Raw genomic sequence first — 27841 nt, forward strand, 5'->3', positions numbered from 1 at the left:
CATACAGTACAAACATGGACTACAGAAACACTGTCCACACATACAGTACAAACATGGACTACATAAACACTGTCCACACATACAGTACAAACATGGACTACATAAACACTGTCCACACATACAGTACAAACATGGACTACAGAAACACTGTCCACACACATACAGTACAAACATGGACTACATAAACACTGTCCACACATACAGTACAAACATGGACTACAGAAACACTGTCCACACATACAGTACAAACATGGACTACAGAAACACTGTCCACACACATACAGTACAAACATGGACTACATAAACACTGTCCACACATACAGTACAAACATGGACTACAGAAACACTGTCCACACACATACAGTACAAACATGGACTACAGAAACACTGTCCACACATACAGTACAAACATGGACTACATAAACACTGTCCACACATACAGTACAAACATGGACTACAGAAACACTGTCCACACATACAGTACAAACATGGACTACACTGTCCACACACATACAGTACAAACATGGACTACATAAACTCTGTCCACACACATACAGTACAAACATGGACTACAGAAACACTGTCCACACACATACAGTACAAACATGGACTACAGAAATACTGTCCACATATATAGTACAAACATGGACTACATAAACACTGTCCACACATACAGTACAAACATGGACTACAGAAACACTGTCCACACACATACAGTACAAACATGGACTACATAAACACTGTCCACACATACAGTACAAACATGGACTACACTGTCCAGACATACAGTACAAACATGGACTACATAAACACTGTCCACACATACAGTACAAACATGGACTACAGAAACACTGTCCACACATACAGTACAAACATGGACTACATAAACACTGTCCACACATACAGTACAAACATGGACTACATAAACACTGTCCATACACATACAGTACAAACATGGACTACAGAAATACTGTCCACACACATACAGTACAAACATGGACTACATAAACACTGTCCACACACATACAGTACAAACATGGACTATATAAACACTGTCCACACATACAGTACAAACATGGACTACAGAAACACTGTCCACACACATACAGTACAAACATGGACTACATAAACACTGTCCACACATACAGTACAAACATGGACTACAGAAACACTGTCCACACATACAGTACAAACATGGACTACAGAAACACTGTCCACACATACAGTACAAACATGGACTACATAAACACTGTCCACACACATACAGTACAAACATGGACTACATAAACACTGTCCACACATACAGTACAAACATGGCCTACAGAAACACTGTCCACACACATACAGTACAAACATGGACTACATAAACACTGTTCACACATACAGTACAAACATGGACTACAGAAACACTGTCCACACATACAGTACAAACATGGACTACAGAAACACTGTCCACACACATACAGTACAAACATGGACTACATAAACACTGTCCACACATACAGTACAAACATGGACTACAGAAACACTGTCCACACATACAGTACAAACATGGACTACATAAACACTGTCCAAACATGGACTACATAAACACTGTCCACACACATACAGTACAAACATGGACTACATAAACACTGTCCAAACATGGACTACATAAACACTGTCCACACACATACAGTACAAACATGGACTACATAAACACTGTCCACACACATACAGGACAAACATGGACTACATAAACACTGTCCACACACATACAGTACAAACATGGACTACATAAACACTGTCCACACATACAGTACAAACATGGACTACAGAAATACTGTCCACACATACAGTACAAACATGGACTACATAAACACTGTCCACACACATACAGTACAAACATGGACTACATAAACACTGTCTACACATACAGTACAAACATGGACTACATAAACACTGTCCACACATACAGTACAAACATGGACTACATAAACACTGTCCACACACATACAGTACAAACATGGACTACATAAACACTGTCCACACATACAGTACAAACATGGACTACATAAACACTGTCCACACATACAGTACAAACATGGACTCCAGAAATACTGTCCACACATACAGTACAAACATGGACTACATAAACACTGTCCACACATACAGTACAAACATGGACTACAGAAACACTGTCCACACATACAGTACAAACATGGACTACAGAAACACTGTCCACACACATACAGTACAAACATGGACTACATAAACACTGTCCACACATACAGTACAAACATGGACTACAGAAACACTGTCCACACACATACAGTACAAACATGGACTACAGAAACACTGTCCACACATACAGTACAAACATGGACTACATAAACACTGTCCACACATACAGTACAAACATGGACTACAGAAACACTGTCCACACATACAGTACAAACATGGACTACACTGTCCACACACATACAGTACAAACATGGACTACATAAACACTGTCCACACATACAGTACAAACATGGACTACATAAACACTGTCCACACACATACAGTACAAACATGGACTACACTGTCCACACATACAGTACAAACATGGACTACATAAACACTGTCCACACATACAGTACAAACATGGACTACAGAAACACTGTCCACACACATACATTACAAACATGGACTACATAAACACTGTCCTCACACATACAGTACAAACATGGACTACAGAAACACTGTCCACACACATACAGTACAAACATGGACTACAGAAATACTGTCCACACACATACAGTACAAACATGGACTACATAAACACTGTCCACACATACAGTACAAACATGGACTACAGAAATACTGTCCACACACATACAGTACAAACATGGACTATATAAACACTGTCCACACATACAGTACAAACATGGACTACATAAACACTGTCCACACACATACAGTACAAACATGGACTACATAAACACTGTCCACACACATACAGTACAAACATGGACTACATAAACACTGTCCACACATACAGTACAAACATGGACTACATAAACACTGTCCACATATACAGTACAAACATGGACTACATACACACTGTCCACACATACAGTACAAACATGGACTACACTGTCCACACATACAGTACAAACATGGACTACATACACACTGTCCACACATACAGTACAAACATGGACTACATAAACACTGTCCACACACATACAGTACAAACATGGACTACATAAACACTGTCCACACATACAGTACAAACATGGACTACATAAACACTGTCCACATATACAGTACAAACATGGACTACATACACACTGTCCACACATACAGTACAAACATGGACTACACTGTCCACACATACAGTACAAACATGGACTACATACACACTGTCCACACATACAGTACAAACATGGACTACATACACACTGTCCACACATACAGTACAAACATGGACTACACTGTCCACACATACAGTACAAACATGGACTACATAAACACTGTCCACACACATACAGTACAAACATGGACTACAGAAACACTGTCCACACACATACAGTACAAACATGGACTACAGAAACACTGTCCACACATACAGTACAAACATGGACTACATAAACACTGTCCACACATACAGTACAAACATGGACTACAGAAACACTGTCCACACACATACAGTACAAACATGGACTACATAAACACTGTCCACACACATACAGTACAAACATGGACTACATAAACACTGTCCACACATACAGTACAAACATGGACTACATAAACACTGTCCACACATACAGTACAAACATGGACTACAGAAACACTGTCCACACATATACAGTACAAACATGGACTACATAAACACTGTCCACACATACAGTACAAACATGGACTACATAAACACTGTCCACACATACAGTACAAACATGGACTACAGAAACACTGTCCACACATACAGTACAAACATGGACTACATAAACACTGTCCACACACATACAGTACAAACATGAACTACAGAAACACTGTCCACACACATACAGTACAAACATGGACTACATAAACACTGTCCACACACATACAGTACAAACATGGACTACATAAACACTGTCCACACATACAGTACAAACATGGACTACAGAAACACTGTCCACACACATACAGTAGAAACATGGACTACATAAATACTGTCCACATATATAGTACAAACATGGACTACATAAACACTGTCCACACATACAGTACAAACATGGACTACAGAAACACTGTCCACACACATACAGTACAAACATGGACTACATAAACACTGTCCACACATACAGTACAAACATGGACTACACTGTCCACACATACAGTACAAACATGGACTACATAAACACTGTCCACACATACAGTACAAACATGGACTACAGAAACACTGTCCACACATACAGTACAAACATGGACTACATAAACACTGTCCACACATACAGTACAAACATGGACTACATAAACACTGTCCACACACATACAGTACAAACATGGACTACAGAAATACTGTCCACACACATACAGTACAAACATGGACTATATAAACACTGTCCACACATACAGTACAAACATGGACTACATAAACACTGTCCACACATACAGTACAAACATGGACTACAGAAACACTGTCCACACATACAGTACAAACATGGACTACAGAAATACTGTCCACACACATACAGTACAAACATGGACTACATAAACACTGTCCACACACATACAGTACAAACATGGACTATATAAACACTGTCCACACATACAGTACAAACATGGACTACAGAAACACTGTCCACACACATACAGTACAAACATGGACTACATAAACACTGTCCACACATACAGTACAAACATGGACTACAGAAACACTGTCCACACATACAGTACAAACATGGACTACAGAAACACTGTCCACACATACAGTACAAACATGGACTACATAAACACTGTCCACACATACAGTACAAACATGGACTACAGAAACACTGTCCACACACATACAGTACAAACATGGACTACATAAACACTGTCCACAGATACAGTACAAACATGGACTACAGAAACACTGTCCACACATACAGTACAAACATGGACTACAGAAACACTGTCCACACATACAGTACAAACATGGACTACATAAACACTGTCCAAACATGGACTACATAAACACTGTCCACACACATACAGTACAAACATGGACTACATAAACACTGTCCAAACATGGACTACATAAACACTGTCCACACATACAGTACAAACATGGACTACATAAACACTGTCCACACATACAGTACAAACATGGACTACATAAACACTGTCCACACACATACAGGACAAACATGGACTACATAAACACTGTCCACACACATACAGTACAAACATGGACTACATAAACACTGTCCACACATACAGTACAAACATGGACTACAGAAACACTGTCCACACATACAGTACAAACATGGACTACAGAAATACTGTCCACACATACAGTACAAACATGGACTACATAAACACTGTCCACACACATACAGTACAAACATGGACTACATAAACACTGTCCACACATACAGTACAAACATGGACTACATAAACACTGTCCACACATACAGTACAAACATGGACTACATAAACACTGTCCACACACATACAGTACAAACATGGACTACATAAACACTGTCCACACATACAGTACAAACATGGACTACACTGTCCACACATACAGTACAAACATGGACTACATAAACACTGTCCACACATACAGTACAAACATGGACTACAGAAACACTGTCCACACATACAGTACAAACATGGACTACATAAACACTGTCCACACACATACAGTACAAACATGAACTACAGAAACACTGTCCACACACATACAGTACAAACATGGACTACATAAACACTGTCCACACACATACAGTACAAACATGGACTACATAAACACTGTCCACACATACAGTACAAACATGGACTACAGAAACACTGTCCACACACATACAGTAGAAACATGGACTACATAAATACTGTCCACATATATAGTACAAACATGGACTACATAAACACTGTCCACACATACAGTACAAACATGGACTACAGAAACACTGTCCACACACATACAGTACAAACATGGACTACATAAACACTGTCCACACATACAGTACAAACATGGACTACACTGTCCACACATACAGTACAAACATGGACTACATAAACACTGTCCACACATACAGTACAAACATGGACTACAGAAACACTGTCCACACATACAGTACAAACATGGACTACATAAACACTGTCCACACATACAGTACAAACATGGACTACATAAACACTGTCCACACACATACAGTACAAACATGGACTACAGAAACACTGTCCACACACATACAGTACAAACATGGACTACATAAACACTGTCCACACATACAGTACAAACATGGACTACATAAACACTGTCCACACATACAGTACAAACATGGACTACAGAAACACTGTCCACACATACAGTACAAACATGGACTACAGAAATACTGTCCACACACATACAGTACAAACATGGACTACATAAACACTGTCCACACACATACAGTACAAACATGGACTATATAAACACTGTCCACACATACAGTACAAACATGGACTACAGAAACACTGTCCACACACATACAGTACAAACATGGACTACATAAACACTGTCCACACATACAGTACAAACATGGACTACAGAAACACTGTCCACACATACAGTACAAACATGGACTACAGAAACACTGTCCACACATACAGTACAAACATGGACTACATAAACACTGTCCACACATGGACAGTACATAAACTCTGGCCACACACATACAGTACAAACATGGACTACAGAAACACTGTCCACACACATACAGTACAAACATGGACTACATAAACACTGTCCACACATACAGTACAAACATGGACTACAGAAACACTGTCCACACATACAGTACAAACATGGACTACAGAAACACTGTCCACACATACAGTACAAACATGGACTACATAAACACTGTCCAAACATGGACTACATAAACACTGTCCACACACATACAGTACAAACATGGACTACATAAACACTGTCCAAACATGGACTACATAAACACTGTCCACACATACAGTACAAACATGGACTACATAAACACTGTCCACACATACAGTACAAACATGGACTACATAAACACTGTCCACACACATACAGGACAAACATGGACTACATAAACACTGTCCACACACATACAGTACAAACATGGACTACATAAACACTGTCCACACATACAGTACAAACATGGACTACAGAAACACTGTCCACACATACAGTACAAACATGGACTACAGAAATACTGTCCACACATACAGTACAAACATGGACTACATAAACACTGTCCACACACATACAGTACAAACATGGACTACATAAACACTGTCCACACATACAGTACAAACATGGACTACATAAACACTGTCCACACATACAGTACAAACATGGACTACATAAACACTGTCCACACACATACAGTACAAACATGGACTACATAAACACTGTCCACACATACAGTACAAACATGGACTACATAAACACTGTCCACACATACAGTACAAACATGGACTACAGAAACACTGTCCACACACATACAGTACAAACATGGACTACATAAACACTGTCCACACATACAGTACAAACATGGACTACAGAAACACTGTCCACACATACAGTACAAACATGGACTACAGAAACACTGTCCACACATACAGTACAAACATGGACTACATAAACACTGTCCACACATACAGTACAAACATGGACTACAGAAACACTGTCCACACACATACAGTACAAACATGGACTACATAAACACTGTCCCACACATACAGTACAAACATGGACTACAGAAACACTGTCCACACATACAGTACAAACATGGACTACATAAACACTGTCCACACATACAGTACAAACATGGACTACAGAAACACTGTCCACACACATACAGTACAAACATGGACTACATAAACACTGTCCACACACATACAGTACAAACATGGACTACATAAACACTGTCCACACATACAGTACAAACATGGACTACAGAAACACTGTCCACACACATACAGTACAAACATGGACTACATAAACACTGTCCACACATACAGTACAAACATGGACTACATAAACACTGTCCACACATACAGTACAAACATGGACTACAGAAACACTGTCCACACACATACAGTACAAACATGGACTACATAAACACTGTCCACACATACAGTACAAACATGGACTACAGAAACACTGTCCACACATACAGTACAAACATGGACTACAGAAACACTGTCCACACATACAGTACAAACATGGACTACATAAACACTGTCCACACATACAGTACAAACATGGACTACAGAAACACTGTCCACACATACAGTACAAACATGGACTACATAAACACTGTCCACACATACAGTACAAACATGGACTACATAAACACTGTCCACACACATACAGTACAAACATGGACTACAGAAACACTGTCCACACACATACAGTACAAACATGGACTACATAAACACTGTCCACACATACAGTACAAACATGGACTACATAAACACTGTCCACACATACAGTACAAACATGGACTACAGAAACACTGTCCACACATACAGTACAAACATGGACTACAGAAATACTGTCCACACACATACAGTACAAACATGGACTACATAAACACTGTCCACACACATACAGTACAAACATGGACTACATAAACACTGTCCACACATACAGTACAAACATGGACTACAGAAACACTGTCCACACATACAGTACAAACATGGACTACATAAACACTGTCCACACATACAGTACAAACATGGACTACAGAAACACTGTCCACACACATACAGTACAAACATGGACTACATAAACACTGTCCACACATACAGTACAAACATGGACTACAGAAACACTGTCCACACATACAGTACAAACATGGACTACAGAAACACTGTCCACACATACAGTACAAACATGGACTACATAAACACTGTCCACACATACAGTACAAACATGGACTACAGAAACACTGTCCACACACATACAGTACAAACATGGACTACATAAACACTGTCCACACATACAGTACAAACATGGACTACAGAAACACTGTCCACACATACAGTACAAACATGGACTACATAAACACTGTCCACACACATACAGTACAAACATGGACTACATAAACACTGTCCACACATACAGTACAAACATGGACTACATAAACACTGTCCACACATACAGTACAAACATGGACTACAGAAACACTGTCCACACATACAGTACAAACATGGACTACATAAACACTGTCCACACATACAGTACAAACATGGACTACAGAAACACTGTCCACACATACAGTACAAACATGGACTACATAAACACTGTCCACACATACAGTACAAACATGGACTACATAAACACTGTCCACACATACAGTACAAACATGGACTACATAAACACTGTCCACACACATACAGTACAAACATGGACTACATAAACACTGTCCACACACATACAGTACAAACATGGACTACATAAACACTGTCCACACATACAGTACAAACATGGACTACAGAAACACTGTCCACACATACAGTACAAACATGGACTACAGAAATACTGTCCACACATACAGTACAAACATGGACTACATAAACACTGTCCACACACATACAGTACAAACATGGACTACATAAACACTGTCCACACATACAGTACAAACATGGACTACATAAACACTGTCCACACATACAGTACAAACATGGACTACATAAACACTGTCCACACACATACAGTACAAACATGGACTACATAAACACTGTCCACACATACAGTACAAACATGGACTACATAAACACTGTCCACACATACAGTACAAACATGGACTACAGAAATACTGTCCACACATACAGTACAAACATGGACTACATAAACACTGTCCACACATACAGTACAAACATGGACTACAGAAACACTGTCCACACATACAGTACAAACATGGACTACAGAAACACTGTCCACACACATACAGTACAAACATGGACTACATAAACACTGTCCACACATACAGTACAAACATGGACTACAGAAACACTGTCCACACACATACAGTACAAACATGGACTACAGAAACACTGTCCACACATACAGTACAAACATGGACTACAGAAACACTGTCCACACATACAGTACAAACATGGACTACACTGTCCACACATATACAGTACAAACATGGACTACATAAACTCTGTCCACACACATACAGTACAAACATGGACTACAGAAACACTGTCCACACATACAGTACAAACATGGACTACATAAACACTGTCCACACATACAGTACAAACATGGACTACATAAACACTGTCCACACATACAGTACAAACATGGACTACAGAAACACTGTCCACACATACAGTACAAACATGGACTACAGAAACACTGTCCACACACATACAGTACAAACATGGACTACATAAACACTGTCCACACATACAGTACAAACATGGACTACATAAACACTGTCCACACATACAGTACAAACATGGACTACATAAACACTGTCCACACATACAGTACAAACATGGACTACATAAACACTGTCCACACATACAGTACAAACATGGACTACATAAACACTGTCCACACACATACAGTACAAACATGGACTACATAAACACTGTCCACACACATACAGTACAAACATGGACTACAGAAACACTGTCCACACATACAGTACAAACATGGACTACATAAACACTGTCCACACATACAGTACAAACATGGACTACATAAACACTGTCCACACACATACAGTACAAACATGGACTACATAAACACTGTCCACACACATACAGTACAAACATGGACTACATAAACACTGTCCACACATACAGTACAAACATGGACTACATAAACACTGTCCACACATACAGTACAAACATGGACTACAGAAACACTGTCCACACATACAGTACAAACATGGACTACATAAACACTGTCCACACATACAGTACAAACATGGAGTACATAAACACTGTCCACACACATACAGTACAAACATGGACTACATAAACACTGTCCACACATACAGTACAAACATGGACTACAGAAACACTGTCCACACACATACAGTACAAACATGGACTACAGAAACACTGTCCACACATACAGTACAAACATGGACTACAGAAACACTGTCCACACATACAGTACAAACATGGACTACACTGTCCACACATATACAGTACAAACATGGACTACATAAACTCTGTCCACACACATACAGTACAAACATGGACTACAGAAACACTGTCCACACACATACAGTACAAACATGGACTACATAAACACTGTCCACACATACAGTACAAACATGGACTACAGAAACACTGTCCACACATACAGTACAAACATGGACTACAGAAACACTGTCCACACACATACAGTATAAACATGGACTACATAAACACTGTCCACACATACAGTACAAACATGGACTACATAAACACTGTCCACACATACAGTACAAACATGGACTACATAAACACTGTCCACACATACAGTACAAACATGGACTACATAAACACTGTCCACACATACAGTACAAACATGGACTACAGAAACACTGTCCACACACATACAGTACAAACATGGACTACATAAACACTGTCCACACACATACAGTACAAACATGGACTACAGAAACACTGTCCACACATACAGTACAAACATGGACTACATAAACACTGTCCACACATACAGTACAAACATGGACTACATAAACACTGTCCACACACATACAGTACAAACATGGACTACATAAACACTGTCCACACACATACAGTACAAACATGGACTACATAAACACTGTCCACACATACAGTACAAACATGGACTACATAAACACTGTCCACACATACAGTACAAACATGGACTACAGAAACACTGTCCACACATACAGTACAAACATGGACTACATAAACACTGTCCACACATACAGTACAAACATGGAGTACATAAACACTGTCCACACACATACAGTACAAACATGGACTACATAAACACTGTCCACACATACAGTACAAACATGGACTACAGAAACACTGTCCACACATACAGTACAAACATGGACTACAGAAATACTGTCCACACACATACAGTACAAACATGGACTACATAAACACTGTCCACACACATACAGTACAAACATGGACTATATAAACACTGTCCACACATACAGTACAAACATGGACTACAGAAACACTGTCCACACACATACAGTACAAACATGGACTACATAAACACTGTCCACACATACAGTACAAACATGGACTACAGAAACACTGTCCACACATACAGTACAAACATGGACTACAGAAACACTGTCCACACATACAGTACAAACATGGACTACATAAACACTGTCCACACATACAGTACAAACATGGACTACAGAAACACTGTCCACACACATACAGTACAAACATGGACTACATAAACACTGTCCACACATACAGTACAAACATGGACTACAGAAACACTGTCCACACATACAGTACAAACATGGACTACAGAAACACTGTCCACACATACAGTACAAACATGGACTACATAAACACTGTCCAAACATGGACTACATAAACACTGTCCACACACATACAGTACAAACATGGACTACATAAACACTGTCCAAACCTGGACTACATAAACACTGTCCACACATACAGTACAAACATGGACTACATAAACACTGTCCACACATACAGTACAAACATGGACTACATAAACACTGTCCACACACATACAGGACAAACATGGACTACATAAACACTGTCCACACACATACAGTACAAACATGGACTACATAAACACTGTCCACACATACAGTACAAACATGGACTACAGAAACACTGTCCACACATACAGTACAAACATGGACTACAGAAATACTGTCCACACATACAGTACAAACATGGACTACATAAACACTGTCCACACACATACAGTACAAACATGGACTACATAAACACTGTCCACACATACAGTACAAACATGGACTACATAAACACTGTCCACACATACAGTACAAACATGGACTACATAAACACTGTCCACACACATACAGTACAAACATGGACTACATAAACACTGTCCACACATACAGTACAAACATGGACTACATAAACACTGTCCACACATACAGTACAAACATGGACTACAGAAATACTGTCCACACATACAGTACAAACATGGACTACATAAACACTGTCCACACATACAGTACAAACATGGACTACAGAAACACTGTCCACACATACAGTACAAACATGGACTACAGAAACACTGTCCACACACATACAGTACAAACATGGACTACATAAACACTGTCCACACATACAGTACAAACATGGACTACAGAAACACTGTCCACACACATACAGTACAAACATGGACTACAGAAACACTGTCCACACATACAGTACAAACATGGACTACAGAAACACTGTCCACACATACAGTACAAACATGGACTACATAAACACTGTCCACACATACAGTACAAACATGGACTACAGAAACACTGTCCACACATACAGTACAAACATGGACTACAGAAACACTGTCCACACACATACAGTATAAACATGGACTACATAAACACTGTCCACACATACAGTACAAACATGGACTACATAAACACTGTCCACACATACAGTACAAACATGGACTACATAAACACTGTCCACACATACAGTACAAACATGGACTACATAAACACTGTCCACACATACAGTACAAACATGGACTACAGAAACACTGTCCACACACATACAGTACAAACATGGACTACATAAACACTGTCCACACACATACAGTACAAACATGGACTACAGAAACACTGTCCACACATACAGTACAAACATGGACTACATAAACACTGTCCACACATACAGTACAAACATGGACTACATAAACACTGTCCACACACATACAGTACAAACATGGACTACATAAACACTGTCCACACACATACAGTACAAACATGGACTACATAAACACTGTCCACACATACAGTACAAACATGGACTACATAAACACTGTCCACACATACAGTACAAACATGGACTACAGAAACACTGTCCACACATACAGTACAAACATGGACTACATAAACACTGTCCACACATACAGTACAAACATGGAGTACATAAACACTGTCCACACACATACAGTACAAACATGGACTACATAAACACTGTCCACACATACAGTACAAACATGGACTACAGAAACACTGTCCACACACATACAGTACAAACATGGACTACAGAAACACTGTCCACACATACAGTACAAACATGGACTACAGAAACACTGTCCACACATACAGTACAAACATGGACTACACTGTCCACACATATACAGTACAAACATGGACTACATAAACTCTGTCCACACACATACAGTACAAACATGGACTACAGAAACACTGTCCACACACATACAGTACAAACATGGACTACATAAACACTGTCCACACATACAGTACAAACATGGACTACAGAAACACTGTCCACACATACAGTACAAACATGGACTACAGAAACACTGTCCACACACATACAGTATAAACATGGACTACATAAACACTGTCCACACATACAGTACAAACATGGACTACATAAACACTGTCCACACATACAGTACAAACATGGACTACATAAACACTGTCCACACATACAGTACAAACATGGACTACATAAACACTGTCCACACATACAGTACAAACATGGACTACAGAAACACTGTCCACACACATACAGTACAAACATGGACTACATAAACACTGTCCACACACATACAGTACAAACATGGACTACAGAAACACTGTCCACACATACAGTACAAACATGGACTACATAAACACTGTCCACACATACAGTACAAACATGGACTACATAAACACTGTCCACACACATACAGTACAAACATGGACTACATAAACACTGTCCACACACATACAGTACAAACATGGACTACATAAACACTGTCCACACATACAGTACAAACATGGACTACATAAACACTGTCCACACATACAGTACAAACATGGACTACAGAAACACTGTCCACACATACAGTACAAACATGGACTACATAAACACTGTCCACACATACAGTACAAACATGGAGTACATAAACACTGTCCACACACATACAGTACAAACATGGACTACATAAACACTGTCCACACACATACAGTACAAACATGGACTACATAAACACTGTCCACACACATACAGTACAAACATGGACTACATAAACACTGTCCACACACATACAGTACAAACATGGACTACATAAACACTGTCCACACATACAGTACAAACATGGACTACAGAAACACTGTCCACACACATACAGTACAAACATGGACTACAGAAATACTGTCCACACATACAGTACAAACATGGACTACATAAACACTGTCCACACACATACAGTACAAACATGGACTACATAAACACTGTCCACACATACAGTACATCATGGACTACATAAACACTGTCCACACACATACACACTGGGCTTTGGTGAAAAGTTCTGCACTATATAGGGAACAGGGTGCAAGAACTGCACTATATAGGGAACAGAATGTAAGTAGTGCACTATATAGGGAACAGGGTGTAAGTAGTGCACTACATCTGGAAGAGGATGCCATTTGGGATGTAGACTTGGTCGTCATGTAATACATGCCCTCTCTCCCTCCCTCCCTCCAGATCTCTCCGGAGGTGCTGTGTCGAGCGGGGGTCAAAGTGCACCGGACCGTCCAGCAGAGTGGCCAGTTCGTCGTCTGTTTCCCGGCAGCGTTCGTCTCCAAGGTGTGCTGCGGCTACAGCGTCTCCGAGACAGTGCACTTCGCCACCCCCCAGTGGCTGAACACGGGATACCAGGCTGCCAAGGTTGGAGCCCCCCGTCGTATCAATACTTGAAGGAAAAGCTATTAGTTGAAAGAAGAGTATAGTTTAATTCAGTACATAATGGATTATAATGTTACCTGCCATGCTAACGTTGCTGTAGTATTTAGTATAGTGTTACTAGTCGTTGGCATCGGCATGATAAATGTTGTTTTCACAGATAAAGTTGCAAGATCAGTTTGGTTAATGTATTGGTCTTCAACATTAATACAGATTCTTAAACACAGTTCTCCATAAAAAAAATCTTCATTACTTTTCTGTTACAATAAAAATATATATATATTGTTATTCAAGACAATTTCAAAGTGATATAAATGTCTTTGCTAAAATTAACGAAAATCCATTTTCGTTTAGGAGTCTGACCACATAGAGTATGAACTCCTGTACCCGTCCTGTACCTCTCCATGCTCCTGTACATCTTGGGGTGGCCAGTTTGACTGAGTTCCAGTCCTGAAAGCTCCTCACGAAGGGGTGGTAACCAGACTCTAAAGTCTGACTTAACCAGCTTCCTGGCAAAGTCAACACATAGTTTAGTCAGTCAGTCAGTCAGTCAGTCTGTCTATCAGTCAGTCAGTTCAGATAGAGTGGACAAACTGAGGGTAGAGAGTGCCTCTGTGTACCCGGTGTTCCGCTGGTCAATTCAGTATCAAAGATTCTGTTATCCACATGGATTTCAGTTACATACACATCTACTGCATGAAAGGAGGGATTTGCGAGGGTTTACCAAACTGAGCACATCCATTCATCTGAACTGGGATATGTTGTCAAAAGACCCTGTCATATCAAATGTTGAAATATCTCTTACCTCTCCTCCCCAGGAGCTGAAATGTCGACGCATAGAGAGGTCCTTCTCCATGGAGAAGTTGCTATACCAGATCGCAATGTCAGAATCTAAACGGGAGAATGGTGTCATTCTGAGTACCATGACCTCACTTCTCAAAGACCTCAGGTGGGTTTAACTATTTAACCAATAGCAGTATTATCATTCCAGATCACAGTATCAATAGCAGTAGTATCATTCCAGATCACAGTATCAATAGCAGTAGTATCATTCCAGATCACAGTATCAATAGCAGTAGTATCATTCCAGATCACAGTATCAATAGCAGTAGTATCATTCCAGATCACAGTATCAATAGCAGTATTATCATTCCAGATCACAGTATCAATAGCAGTATTATCATTCCAGATCACAGTATCAATAGCAGTAGTATCATTCCAGATCACAGTATTAATAGCAGTATTATCATTCCAGATCACAGTATCAATAGCAGTATTATCATTCCAGATCACAGTATCAATAGCAGTATTATCATTCCAGATCACAGTATCAATAGCAGTATTATCATTCCAGATCACAGTATCAATAGCAGTATTATCATTCCAGATCACAGTATTAATAGCAGAATTATCATTGTAGGTCACAGTATCATTGTAGGTCACAGTATCATTGTAGATCACAGTATCATTGTAGATCACAGTATCATTGTAGATCACAGTATCATTGTAGATCACAGTATCATTGTAGATCACCAGACGTGCTACCTGTCCCAGACCTGCTGTTTTCAACTCTCTAGAAACAGCAGGAGCGGTAGAGATACTCTGAATGATCGGCTATGAAAAGCCAACTGACATTTACTCCTGAGGTGCTGACATGCTGCACCCTCGACATCCACTGTGATTATTATTATTTGACCCTGCTGGTCATCTATGAACATTTGAACATCTTGGCCATGTTCTGTTATAATCTCCACCCGAACAGCCAGAAGAGGACTGGCCTCCCCTCAGACCCTGGTTCCTCTCTAGGTTTCTTCCTAGGTTCTGGCCTTTCTAGGGAGTTTTTCCTAGCCACCGTGCTTCTACACCTGCATTGCTTGCTGTTTGGGGTTTTAGGCTGGGTTTCTGTACAGCACTTTGTGATATCAGCTGATGTAAGAAGGGCTATATAAATACATTTGATTTTATCACAGTCCCATCATACATAGAATGTAAGGCTACTCACCCCACCACCTGTTGAATAAACAGCTGTGGGATGAGGCTGGAGAAATGGAACCACTCTCAAGAATCAATCATCATTCATTTAAAAGTACGTTACCTATTGCAAATTGACCCTTTCTACAACTTTAAAAAAAGGAAACAGTAGCCATTGATTACAGACGATACACCAGTCTGCTCTACCTGTTCCAGGGATACAGAGTTGAGACAGCGCAGGGATCTGTTTGACGCCGGGCTGCGGTCTGTTGCCCGCTACTGTAGCCATGACAACCAGGCCTCGTCAGAGAGCAGGAGGATCCAGCGCCAGTGGCTGAGGCTCGACCCCTCGGACCGACGCTGCCAGGTGTGCCAACACCTCTGCTACCTCTCCATGGTGAGTCTTTACTGGGCAGGGAAGGTTGGGCACAAACATAGGCAGGGATTCAATCAAAGGCACGTTGTCGACAAGCGCACTGCACGGCCAACAAGGAGCCTTCTGAAAGGCCATTTCCCCGATGTTCGTGGAGATGGCATCGATGGTTAAGTCTGCAGATGTGAGCTCAATCGTAAATGTCTTGTAGAAAGACCGGTCTTACTTTATTGTCCCTGGAGGGAAAATGTTGTGTTTATTCTGTCCTGATGGCATGCTCCTCATGTCCCTGCAGGTGGTTCAGGAGGGAAAATGTTGTGTTTATTCTATGTCCTGATGGCATGCTCCTCATGTCCCTGCAGGTGGTTCAGGAGGGAAAATGTTGTGTTTATTCTGTCCTGATGGCATGCTCCTCATGTCCCTGCAGGTGGTTCAGGAGGGAAAATGTTGTGTTTATTCTATGTCCTGATGGCATGCTCCTCATGTCCCTGCAGGTGGTTCAGGAGGGAAAATGTTGTGTTTATTCTGTCCTGATGGCATGCTCCTCATGTCCCTGCAGGTGGTTCAGGAGGGAAAATGTTGTGTTTATTCTGTCCTGATGGCATGCTCCTCATGTCCCTGCAGGTGGTTCAGGAGGGAAAATGTTGTGTTTATTATGTCCTGATGGCATGCTCCTCATGTCCCTGCAGGTGGTTCAGGAGGGAAAATGTTGTGTTTATTCTATGTCCTGATGGCATGCTCCTCATGTCCCTGCAGGTGGTTCAGGAGGGAAAATGTTGTGTTTATTCTGTCCTGATGGCATGCTCCTCATGTCCCTGCAGGTGGTTCAGGAGGGAAAATGTTGTGTTTATTCTATGTCCTGATGGCATGCTCCTCATGTCCCTGCAGGTGGTTCAGGAGAGTGAGAACGTGGTGTTCTGTCTGGAGTGTGTCCTGCTGTACGTACAGAAACACAAGTCTTGCCGAGGCCTCAAAATGATGTACCGTTACGACGAGGTACTACAGTACACTACACACTACTACAGTACACTACGCTACACACTACGCTACTACAGTACACTACACACTACTACAGTACACTACACTACACACAACTACAGTACACTACACGACACACTACTACAGTACGCTACACACTACACACTACTACAGTACACTACGCTACACACTACGCTACTACAGTACACTACACACTACTACAGTACACTACACTACACACAACTACAGTACACTACACGACACACTACTACAGTACGCTACACACTACTACAGTACGCTACACACTACTACAGTACACTACACACTACTACAGTACGCTACACACTACTACAGTACACTAAACACTACTACAGTACACTACACACCACTACAGTACACTACACACCACTACAGTACGCTACACACTACTACAGTACACTGCACACTACTACAGTACACTACACACCACTACAGTACACTACACACTACTACAGTACGCTACACACTACTACAGTACACTACACTACACACAACTACAGTACACTACACACAACTACAGTACACTACACACAACTACAGTACACTACACACTACTACAGTACACTACACACTACTACAGTACACTACACACTACTACAGTACACGACACACCACTACAGTACACTACACACCACTACACACTACTACAGTACACTACACACTACTACAGTACACAACTACAGTACACTACACACTACTACAGTACACTACACACTACTACAGTACATTACACACTACTACAGTGCACTACTACTACAGTACACTTCACACTACTACAGTGCACTACATTACACACAACTACAGTGCACACTACTACAGTACAGTACTACAGTGCACTACACACTACACTACAAACTACTAAAGTACACAACTACAGTACAGTACTACAGTGCACTACACACTACTACAGTACACTACACTACAAACGACTAAAGTACACAACTACAGTACACTACTACAGCACATTACTACAGTGCACTACACACTACTACAGTATACTACCCACTACTACAGTACAGTACTACAGTACACACTACTAAAGTATACTTCAGTACACTACTAAAGTACACTACTAAAGTACACTACACACTACTAAAGTGCACAACTACAGTACACTACACACTACTACAGTACGCTACACACTACTACAGTACACGACACACCACTACATTACACTACTACAGCACACTACTACAGTACACTACACACTACTACAGTACACAACTACAGTACACAACTACAGTACACTACACACCACTACACACTACTACAGTACACAACACACCACTACAGTACACTACTACAGTACACAACTACAGTACACTACACACTACTACAGTACACTACACACTACTACAGTACACTACTAAAGTACACAACTACAGTACACTACTACAGTGCACTACACACTACTACAGTGCACTACACACTGCTACAGTACACTACACACTACTACAGTACACTACACTACACACTGCTACAGTACACTACACACTAATACAGTACACTACACTACTACTACAGTACACTTCACACTACTACAGTGCACTACATTACACACAACTACAGTACACACTACTACAGTACAGTACTACAGTGCACTACACTACACACTACAAACTACAGTACACTACTACAGTGCACTACACACTACTACAGCACACTACTACAGCACACTACTACAGTACACTACTAAAGTACACAACTACAGTACACTACTACAGTGCACTACACACTACTACAGTGCACTACACACTGCTACAGTACACTACACACTACTACAGTACACTACACTACACACTGCTACAGTACACTACACACTAATACAGTACACTACACTACTACTACAGTACACTTCACACTACTACAGTGCACTACATTACACACAACTACAGTACACACTACTACAGTACAGTACTACAGTGCACTACACTACACACTACAAACTACAGTACACTACTACAGTGCACTACACACTACTACAGCACACTACTACAGCACACTACTACAGTACACTACTACAGTGCACTACACACTACTACAGTACACTACACACTACTACACAACTACAGTACACTACACACAACTACAGTACACTACACACAACTACAGTACACTACACACTACAGTACACACTACTACAGTACACAACTACAGTATACTACAGTACTACAGTGCACTACACTACTACAGTACACTACTAAAGTGCACAACTACAGTACACTACTACAGTGCGCTATACTACACACTACACTACAAACTACTAAAGTACACAACTACAGTACAGTACTACAGTGCACTACACACTACTACAGTACACTACACACTACTACAGTACAGTACTACAGTGCACTACACTACACACTACAAACTACAGTACACTACTACAGCACACTACTACAGCACACCACTACAGTACAGTACTACAGTGCACTACACACTACTACAGTACACTACACACTACAACAGTACACTACTACTACAGTACACTACTACTACAGTACACTTCACACTACTACAGTGCACTACATTACACACAACTACAGTACACACTACTACAGTACAGTACTACAGTGCACTACACTACAAACTACAGTACACTACTACAGTGCACTACTACAGTACACTACTACAGTGCACTACACACTACTACAGTACAGTACTACTACAGTACACTTCACACTACTACAGTGCACTACATTACACACTACAAACTACAGTACATTACTACAGTGCACTACACACTACTACAGCACACTACTACAGTACACTACACACTACTACACAACTACAGTACACTACACACAACTACAGTACACTACATTTTTTACATTTTACATTTACATTTTAGTCATTTAGCAGACGCTCTTATCCAGAGCGACTTACAGTAGTGAACGCATACATTTCATACAATTTCATACTTTTTTTTTTTTTTTTTTTTTTTTTTTCTGTGCTGGCCCCCCGTGGGAATCGAACCCACAACCCTGGTGTTGCAAACACCATGCTCTACCAACTGAGCTACAGGGAAGGCATAACACACTACAGTACACTACAGTACACAACTACAGTACACACTACTACAGTACACTACAGTACTACAGTGCACTACACTACTACAGTACACTACACACTACTAAAGTGCACAACTACAGTACACTACTACAGTGCACTACAGTACACTACAACAGTACAGTACTACAGTGCACTACACTACACACTACACTACAAACTACTAAAGTACACAACTACAGTACTACAGTGCACTACACACTACTACAGTACACTACACACTACTACAGTACACTACACTACTACTACAGTACGCTACTACTACAGTACACTTCACACTACAGTACACACTACTACAGTACAGTACTACAGTGCACTACACTACAAACTACAGTACACTACTACAGTGCACTACACACTACTACAGCACACTACTACAGTACACTACTACAGTGCACTACGCACTACTACAGTACACTACTACAGTGCACTACACTACTACAGTACACTACACACTACAGTACACAACTACAGTACACACTACTACAGTACACTACACTACTAAAGTACACAACTACAGTATACTACAGCACTACAGTGCACTACACTACTACAGTACACTACACACTACTAAAGTGCACAACTACAGTACACTATTACAGTGCACTACAGTACACTACAGCACACTACAACAGTACAGTACTACAGTGCACTACACTACAAACTACTAAAGTACACAACTACAGTACAGTACTACAGTGCACTACACACTACTACAGTACACTACACTACAAACTACTAAAGTACACAACTACAGTACACTACTACAGCACATTACTACAGTGCGCTACACACTACTACAGTACACTACTACTACATTACTACACTACAGTACACTACTACAGTGCACTACACACTACTACAGTACACTACTACAGTACAGTACTACAGTACACTACACAACTACACTACACACTACTAAAGTGCACAACTACAGTACACTACACACTACTACAGTACACTACACACTACTACAGTGCACAACTACAGCACACTACTACAGTACACTACACACAACTACAGTACACAACTACAGTACACAACTACAGTACACTACTACAGTACACTACTACAGTACACACTACTACAGCACACACTACTACAGCACACACTACTACAGCACACTGGTCTAAATTCTTTCCAACATTTGATGTAACCTTGTTTAACCAGGAGATGTGAAAATTCTCAGAACATGAAAGCAGTTCAGCTCAACACAATCAATACATTCATAGTCCAGACCTCCATTATTAGGAAGTAGGAGGTCGTCAATTACTACACCCACTCTTCAATGTCAACCAACATTCTTCTTCTCCTGATTCCAATTCCTCTTCCTCTCAGGACCAAATCAACCATCTGGTGAGCAGGGTGTGTGGGAGAGTGCTGGAGAGGAGCGGTGCTGAGAAGAGGAGAGGGACGAGAGGACTTCAGGGCCTCGGTGAGACGTCCACCCCGGCCAAACGCAGCACCCGAAACAGAACCTCCATCACTGTGTCCCTCACCCGCCTCCCCTCCTCCACCCTGCCCAAGACCGCCCTCAGCTCTAAATAACTCCCATCATGGGCCGCGCTCCAATACTTCACATCCTTCCTTCCTGGGTTCTTTGAGGTAAACACAGATTTACAAGTGGTTAGGTTACTACCACCCAATTACTGTCACCAATCCAACCAATTCGCACCTGTGATTACTTCAAAGGAAGGAAGGAAGGTAGAAAGGAAGGACTTCTGAAGTATTCCAACAGGACCAGTGCTTCACGACGGTACATTTCTCTCTGCTCAGTGTGGAGAATGTGCTCCTTAAACCACGGCTTTTGCACTAGCGTAAAAAAACATGTTCTTTTTAAGAGGCATTAATGGCTGGTTTCAGTTCCGTATCGGAGGATCCGCGTTACAGCTCAATTGAAATTTGAAGGCAACGTTCCCGCGTTCGCTGCATATCTCAGCTCGATTGGAAATTACCTTTAAAATGTTAGCACGGATCTTCAGCGATATGGATTGACTCCAGCCCTTCGTCCAATACTGTATATTGTATCTAGATATCACAATATCCTCCTAGCTACACCTACTGTTATTACCTACAGACTTCACTTCCCTGGTGCTACATCTTGGTGCTCAATTTATACTGTCATTGGTGTAGTAGTAATAATAATAATGATCATTTCTGTTTTGCTCAAAGCCATTGGACTGCATCCTGAACTGTGAACACGTTTTTAGAACTTGTTACCAATAAGTTGATTCTACACACAGTTTTGCGTTAGACTCCAACCAGTAATAAGGCTCTTCAGGGGTTTGTAATACATGAATACGATAAAGTTTTTTCCAGCGGAGCGCAAAATTGGGTCGTATTTATTAGTGCTAAACGTAGCAAAACGTTTTGCAACAGAAAAACAAAAAACAAGCGTTCCTTATTGGACATGTTCAGGTAGTCCCTCCCCGTTTTGGCCCTTTTGCTTCTGTTTGGTTCCTAGTGAATACGACCCTGGCCTCAGTATAAAACAGGGCCCCTTCTCAGATCATTGATGTTCTAATTATTTAGAGAATTGGCCAAGAGTGGAACGGTCCTCGTGGGCTTCACACCGCTCATCTGACCATTTTGGTGTGAAACACTGTGCCTAAACAAAATGCATACTAATCATTTTCAATCACTTCTGGTGCCGATAGTTTTTGTTTTGTGACCAAGTTATCCACTCTAGACCCTTATAGGCTCTTGACCTGCAACTCTTGGGTCTCTGGGACTGCGTTCCAAATGGCAGCTTATCCCCTATTTAGAGCACTAGTTTTGACCAGAGCCCCAAGGGCACTATATAGGGAATAGGGTGCCATTTGAGAGAGTCACAGTCCAGGTGTTTTATCAAAGAAGAAAAACTGAAAACCACAACAGCATTGTACATATAAAACAATGTCAATGTCTAAAGATACATGTACCTGAGCCTTTTAAGGAATGGAATGGTGTTTTGGAGTAGGGGATTTATGGAGTAGGGGATTTATGGAGTAGGGGATTTATAGAGTAGGGGATTTATGGAGTAGGGGATTTATAGAGTAGGGGATTTATGGAGTAGGGGATTTATGGAGTAGGGGATTTATGGAGTAGGGGATTTATAGAGTAGGGGATTTATAGAGTAGGGGATTTATGGAGTAGGGGATTTATAGAGTAGGGGATTTATGGAGTAGGGGATTTATAGAGTAGGGGATTTATGGAGTAGGGGATTTATGGAGTAGGGGATTTATGGAGTAGGGGATTTATGGAGTAGGGGATTTATGGAGTAGGGGATTTATAGAGTAGGGGATTTATGGAGTAGGGGATTTATGGAGTAGGGGATTTATGGAGTAGGGGATTTATGAAGGAAAAGCCTTACTCCCACCCCCCCACCCGTTACTTCATCTGTGGCCCCGTATACACTCAACGGTTGTGATACAAAACAAATATAGAATTACACAAGCGTTGTGGAGACAGTGAAATGGTTGTGTAAATGTTTTTTGTGCAGACCAAAAAATAATATATTGTATCACAACCCTTGTGTCAACTGTATTGGACATTAGTTGTATGGGGCCAGGGTTGCCCTGGTAACATGTATGGAGAAGTGCTTCTTATATCACTGAAGTACAGCATAGTTTGAATCCCCTCGTTTTTTACCTTTACTTTTTTAAGAAAAGGGAAAATAAGTAGAAGAAGAATAAAATTCTAAAATCTACTATGTACAGAAGGAGTAACTCCTGTTGTTGCACTCCAGCCTCGAGACAAGAGTCCTTTAAATCAGCTTGTTGAGACCCCTTACAAAAACAATCCATTTTCAAAGTTCACATATATACAGTTTGATGTTTTGGTTGTTTTTTACAACAGGCCCATTACAGCCGACCGTCTAATTTATTATCTCTGATACTGTTTTCCTTCCATGCTGATTCAAGTTGGACAATGACTGTTTTATTTTCTATTTTATTTGTTAGTACCCATTAAGGTTGAATAAAAAGGTTTGACAGTGTCTATCCAAATGTGTTGTTCTCAGTGCCGTGTGTCTGTACCCTCCAAGCATCCTGCCAAACGTCTCTGTGTTTAAGAACCACCAAGCTATTCTAGTTATCGTCTTCAAACCTTTGGTTTAAACTCACGGCTCTGCCCATATATGGGATACAGGGTTCTATTTGGAACTCAGCCACATGCTCCATCATGTGATTCTAGTGTGCTGCAGTGTATAATCTCTGTTTTGTTTGAACTCATGAAGAATGCAGTACCTTGAACATTTTAAACAACTTTATTATTATTTACTTAGATATAATTGGATACAAGGAAGGAAGCTACATTTCATTTATAAAAAAACGGGGAAAAATGCAAAACGGTCCCCCAGATCAGCGTCTAGGAGCTACCCTATACCCCCTAGTGCCGTTCTCAGCCAAGCGGCAGCTCTGTGACGGCTCCTAAGAGGCCTGCGAGTCGCTGTCGTCAGAGTTCTTGAACTTTTCCACCTCGGGCAACGACACCAGGGCTGTGTCAGCCTGCACTTCCTCCTCGTCTGGCAGTACCAGAGGCTGGTCTCCGTCTCCGCTGGCCTCGCTGCCCTCCCCCTCCTGGCACTCCCCCAGGCTGGTGTCCTGGCTGGTGTCCTGGCTGGCTGAGCCTGGCTCCGTGGAGGAGAAGGAAGACGGCTTGTTCCTCAGTTCCGCCAGGGTGGGCACCCGCAGGGAGATCTCAGAGGACAACGACTCAGGGTCTGGACCTGGGAGACAGGAGGGAGGGGATCAGTCCAACATCACAGCTCTGCCCATATATGGGATACAGGGTTCCATTTGGGACTCAACCACATGCTCCATCATGTGATTCTAGTGTGCTGCAGTATATAATCTCTGTTTTGTTTGAACTCATGACCACCTTCCCATGACAACACAACTCTGTTATCCCCACGGTGACGCGCATGCTTTGATACCATGCGTTCATAAGAAAGTGGCTCGCTAGCAACGCACTTAATAACATGACTAAATGGACACAAGCAAAACAGCACAAAGCACAGCAAAGAAATGTACTGTTGTTCTACTGGTTAGATAGCATTAGCCATACTGTGTCTGTACCGTTGGTGGCTACATGATAGCATTAGCCATACTGTGTCTGTACCGTTGGTGGCTACATGATAGAATTAGCCATACTGCGTCTGTACCGTTGGTGGCTACATGATAGAATTAGCCATACTGCGTCTGTACCGTTGGTGGCTACATGATAGCATTAGCCATACGGTCTCTGTACCGTTGGTGGCTACATGATAGCATTAGCCATACTGTGTCTGTACCGTTGGTGGCTACATGATAGCATTAGCCATACTGTGTCTGTACCGTTGGT

General features: G+C 41.1%; 2 protein-coding genes across 2 annotated transcripts in view; one reads left to right on the forward strand and one right to left on the reverse strand.

Annotated features, from left to right (window-relative positions):
- The window catches only part of LOC145863951 (protein Jumonji), a 128394-nt gene extending 101889 nt beyond the window's left edge, over positions 1-26505 (forward strand). Inside the window, exons 15-19 of the mRNA XM_082968539.1 lie at positions 15892-16074; positions 16908-17038; positions 18277-18457; positions 19322-19429; positions 23858-26505. Of these exons, the coding sequence (XP_082824665.1) occupies positions 15892-16074; positions 16908-17038; positions 18277-18457; positions 19322-19429; positions 23858-24067 (813 nt within the window). The 3' untranslated portion in view covers positions 24068-26505. The remainder of the gene's footprint in view (positions 1-15891; positions 16075-16907; positions 17039-18276; positions 18458-19321; positions 19430-23857) is intronic.
- Positions 26506-26749: 244 nt separating this feature from the next.
- dtbp1 (Dysbindin) overlaps positions 26750-27841 on the reverse strand; it is a 37832-nt gene continuing 36740 nt past the window's right edge. The window contains exon 10 of the mRNA NM_001140605.1: positions 26750-27227. Coding sequence (NP_001134077.1) covers positions 26929-27227 — 299 coding nt within the window. The 3' untranslated portion in view covers positions 26750-26928. The remainder of the gene's footprint in view (positions 27228-27841) is intronic.

The sequence above is a fragment of the Salmo salar genome, chromosome 02 (assembly GCF_965601325.2).
Source record: "Salmo salar chromosome 02, fSalSal1, whole genome shotgun sequence".
In the NCBI taxonomy this organism is placed as follows: Eukaryota; Metazoa; Chordata; class Actinopteri; order Salmoniformes; family Salmonidae; genus Salmo; species Salmo salar.